Here is a 3,653-nt window from a genome sequence, read left to right as displayed (position 1 = left end):
CCCGCCCGCCCCTCTACCCTCACATTAGATCCTGCTCAAGTCGTCATTCACACCATGTCACACATGTGGCTGCACATTCATTAACAATCAGTTGGGCTTAGTTTACCTTCAGTTCAGTAGAAATATTCTTGATATGAACTTTTACTGAACATGAAGTAAACTGACCCTTTTAGATTAGGGCCGGGCAATACACTGACATTTAAGATATTGTGATTCAACATATTTATCGGATGTCATAGTTTTCTAATATGAATAAATGTTGTCTTTTCCTCTTGAAAAAGAGGCTGAAATATGGTGTTTTTTTTCTTTGCCTTCACCCATTGGACATTACCAATGATTCATTATCAACGATGTGATACTTTGTAAAAACACAAATAGTTAACCCTACAATATTGTCGCACCATTGAGGAATTTGATGAAAAATATCATGATACTTGAATTTCTATATATCGCCCAGCCCTGTATTAGATACACAGTATATGTGGATGTACCGTGCGTGAAGTGTATTTGTATATTTAATGCATGCTCCTCACCCTCGTGTCTGATTGGCCCACTGCCTGATCATGTGACCAAACATCACCTGTGTTGCTTGCTGCCCCACAAATCGTCCCACTGTGTTTGTGTTCTCACGTCTGCGTGTATGAGAGAGACAGAAAGATGTGATAGGATGTCGGGTGCTTCATACAGCTGGGTTTAAAAGTCTTTCTGTTGTTTGTTCCCTGCAGAGCTACAGACAGCCTGCTGCGTTCATCGTTACCCAGCATCCTTTGCCTAACTCTGTCAAAGACTTTTGGCGTCTGGTTTACGACTATGGATGTACCAGTTTGGTGATGCTGAATGAGATTGACCTGGCTCAGGTAATTCACTCTTCAGTTGCCTCAGTGATATATCTCAAAAAAGTGTATCATGTCAAAAATATGTTGCTGTTTATCTTTGTTACCGAGACATCCTGGATTTATAAATTCATTTTTTTAACACACTTCTCCCAAATACTAACCAAGACACCGTTTACATTATCTACAGTAAATTGTGTTTTTATGTTTAAAAGCTATCTATCATACCACACTAGAATGATGTATGCACTCGGCTGTATCTAATAACACAAATAAACCCTTATAATACTCAAGAGGGTTATCCCGCAAATTTGGCTTAGAATTAGTCGAGCCTCCACATCAACATCACACCAAAGACTGAACACAGTACTTTCCACATTCGTAAGAAAAGTGTCTGTTGCTCACCAAGGCCTAAATAGCATGTGTGAAAATATGCACGTTTATTGCTGTTTCTCTGTCTGTTACACACAATTAGAACTGCCTTATTATTCACGTCGTTAACGCTGTGACTGTCTGTGCTCAGGGTTGTCCTCAGTACTGGCCAGAGGAGGGCATGCTGCGCTACGGCCCGGTCCAGGTGGAGTGTATGTCCTGCTCCATGGACTGTGACGTTATCAGTAGACTGTTCAGAGTCTGCAACCTCACCAGGGTCAGTACATTTATTCTGTGTTTCCGTTATACGTTTATGTCATTCCTTTAAAAGGCTAGTCCTTCAGAAAGCACTGTTTGCGTTCGAACAAAAAGAAGCAGTGTTACTTCACATCTAAAGTGTCCTGGGTAACAGAAAACACTTGTCTAAATGTGTGTGTGTGTTGTGTGATCCCTCAGCCCCAGGAAGGCTACCTGATGGTGCGTCAGTTCCAGTACCTGGGGTGGGCGGGACACAGAGAAGTGCCCGCCTCCAAACGCTCCTTCCTCAAACTGATCCTGCAGGTGGACCAGTGGCAGCGTGAGGGGGAGGAGGGGGAGGGGAGGACCATCGTGCACTGCCTGTGAGTTCTCACCTAAAACACACTCTCATACACTTAACACTGCATTTATAAAGCAAAAGGGTGTTTGTGAAAAGCAATCAGCAGCCCAGTAAGGAATAATAGAGTATGATGTTTATCCAGTAAAAGTCATTTTGTCAAAGTCTAGATATGTATGATCAGAAATAGGTTGTCTAAAATGATTACTACATCTAGCAGTTGGCTAATAAGAACTAGTTTATGTCAGTTATCAGAATCATTTGGTGATTATTAAATAGAAAATATCAATGACTCGTGAAACTGTCTGATGAAACACCACATTTACTGACAGAAGGAACATTTGTTTTGTTCCGTTGAAATGAAGCAAAACTACATGAAATAATAAACTGCATTTTGTGACGTATATTGTATATTTGTGTGTATGTACAGAAATGGAGGTGGGCGTAGTGGAGTTTTCTGTGCCAGCAGCATTGTGTGTGAGATGGCTAAGAGACAGAGTGTGGTGGATGTGTTCCACGCCGTGAAGACCTTGAGGAACAGCAAACCCAACATGGTGGACACTCCGGTGAGTCAGAGAGAAGGACGCACAGGCAAAAACATCTCATGTCTTTTCCTCCCCACTCTTTCCCTGATCAAACACGTCATGAGTTCAAGGAAAGATGAGAATTCAGAATGACTTAATGAAAAATACGACCACATTACAAGAGAGACTTCTATAAAAAGCACCTTTATTTTTAACAGTAATACCTTTCCTAAGCTTTAAGCAAACGACAAGCTTTTATCATGGCTGCCAGTTAACCCTTATGTTGTGTCCGGGTCTCCCGTGACCCGTTTCAAGTTCAAATGATATAATAACTACGCTCTACTTTTTTTTATCTGAACCACGTTTCATGAGATCGTCCACAACAGCTATATAAACACTACAAAACTGATTTTGACCATTTTAGCCAAGTCTGAAGGTCTCTAAAAAAAAAAGGTGTATCATTTGGTGTTGGGGTCTGGGGAGACCCAGCAGAATTGTTTTGTGTGACTCGAGGTCAAATTTGGCCCAATCAAGATTCATCTTTGACTTTAGACACCCCTCCCCCGCCCCCTTTCATCAACTGTAACAATAATCTTTGGGGAGATTGTATTCTAATATTAGTCTTTAGTCAGATAACGTAATGACCCACTGTCTTCACTATAGGAAATATAATGAGTGAATTGAATCACATGTTTAACTTAAATATGTGGTTTAAGGTTTTTTGGGGCCATACAATAACATAACAACAGGATTGCACGGTTATGAATGCATAATAAGTTAGTTATGATGTATTTAGAAAACAATATTGGATGGTAGTTCGGCTAATTCGAGTACTTTTACATGTTTTTAATATGTTGATTAATGTACACTGTCCCTTGTTTTAAATAAATCAATTCAATTCAAGTTATTAGTTTTGAGTGTTTTGGACTGAGATAAATCATGGGTCAAAATGTACCCGCGAACACCATGGTAACAGCTTTCAAACACAACACAAGTGTTAACTATTCTCCGATCATTTCACCAAGTTAGGAACATTCATTTGCAAAAAAAAGTCTAAGCCTGCCAAAGAGTAAAGTTTGGTCTGGTTTCATTAAAATCTAAAACATTAGACTTTGTCAGAGACTTTATATGAACATGTGATATTAAGACCAGTTTCTGTGTCTGTCTACAGGAGCAGTACCGCTTCTGCTACGACCTGTCACTGGAGTTCATCGAGTCCTCCTAAACAGAAGAGCCAAGAGGAGGAGGAGGTGAAGAAGAGCATCTCTTCGCTTCCCGTGTGTTTGATCCTTTGCTTTTGCTTGGTCCCGACCCCCCCCCCCCCCCCCC

General features: G+C 40.7%; 1 protein-coding gene across 1 annotated transcript in view; it reads left to right on the top strand.

Annotated features, from left to right (window-relative positions):
• Positions 1–3,653, top strand: part of LOC104962424 (receptor-type tyrosine-protein phosphatase kappa-like) — a 10,527-nt gene that overhangs the window by 4,479 nt on the left and 2,395 nt on the right. The window contains exons 2-6 of the mRNA XM_010790892.1: positions 726–857; positions 1,357–1,482; positions 1,662–1,825; positions 2,231–2,366; positions 3,496–3,653. The exon at positions 3,496–3,653 is cut by the window's right edge and continues 2,395 nt beyond it. Coding sequence (XP_010789194.1) covers positions 726–857; positions 1,357–1,482; positions 1,662–1,825; positions 2,231–2,366; positions 3,496–3,549 — 612 coding nt within the window. The 3' untranslated portion in view covers positions 3,550–3,653. The remainder of the gene's footprint in view (positions 1–725; positions 858–1,356; positions 1,483–1,661; positions 1,826–2,230; positions 2,367–3,495) is intronic.

The sequence above is a fragment of the Notothenia coriiceps genome, unplaced genomic scaffold (genome assembly GCF_000735185.1).
Source record: "Notothenia coriiceps isolate Sejong01 unplaced genomic scaffold, NC01 NC01_scaffold00000286, whole genome shotgun sequence".
NCBI lineage: Eukaryota > Metazoa > Chordata > Actinopteri > Perciformes > Nototheniidae > Notothenia > Notothenia coriiceps.
Note: the sequence above shows the minus strand (reverse complement) of the source record. Positions and strands in the feature narration are given on the sequence as shown.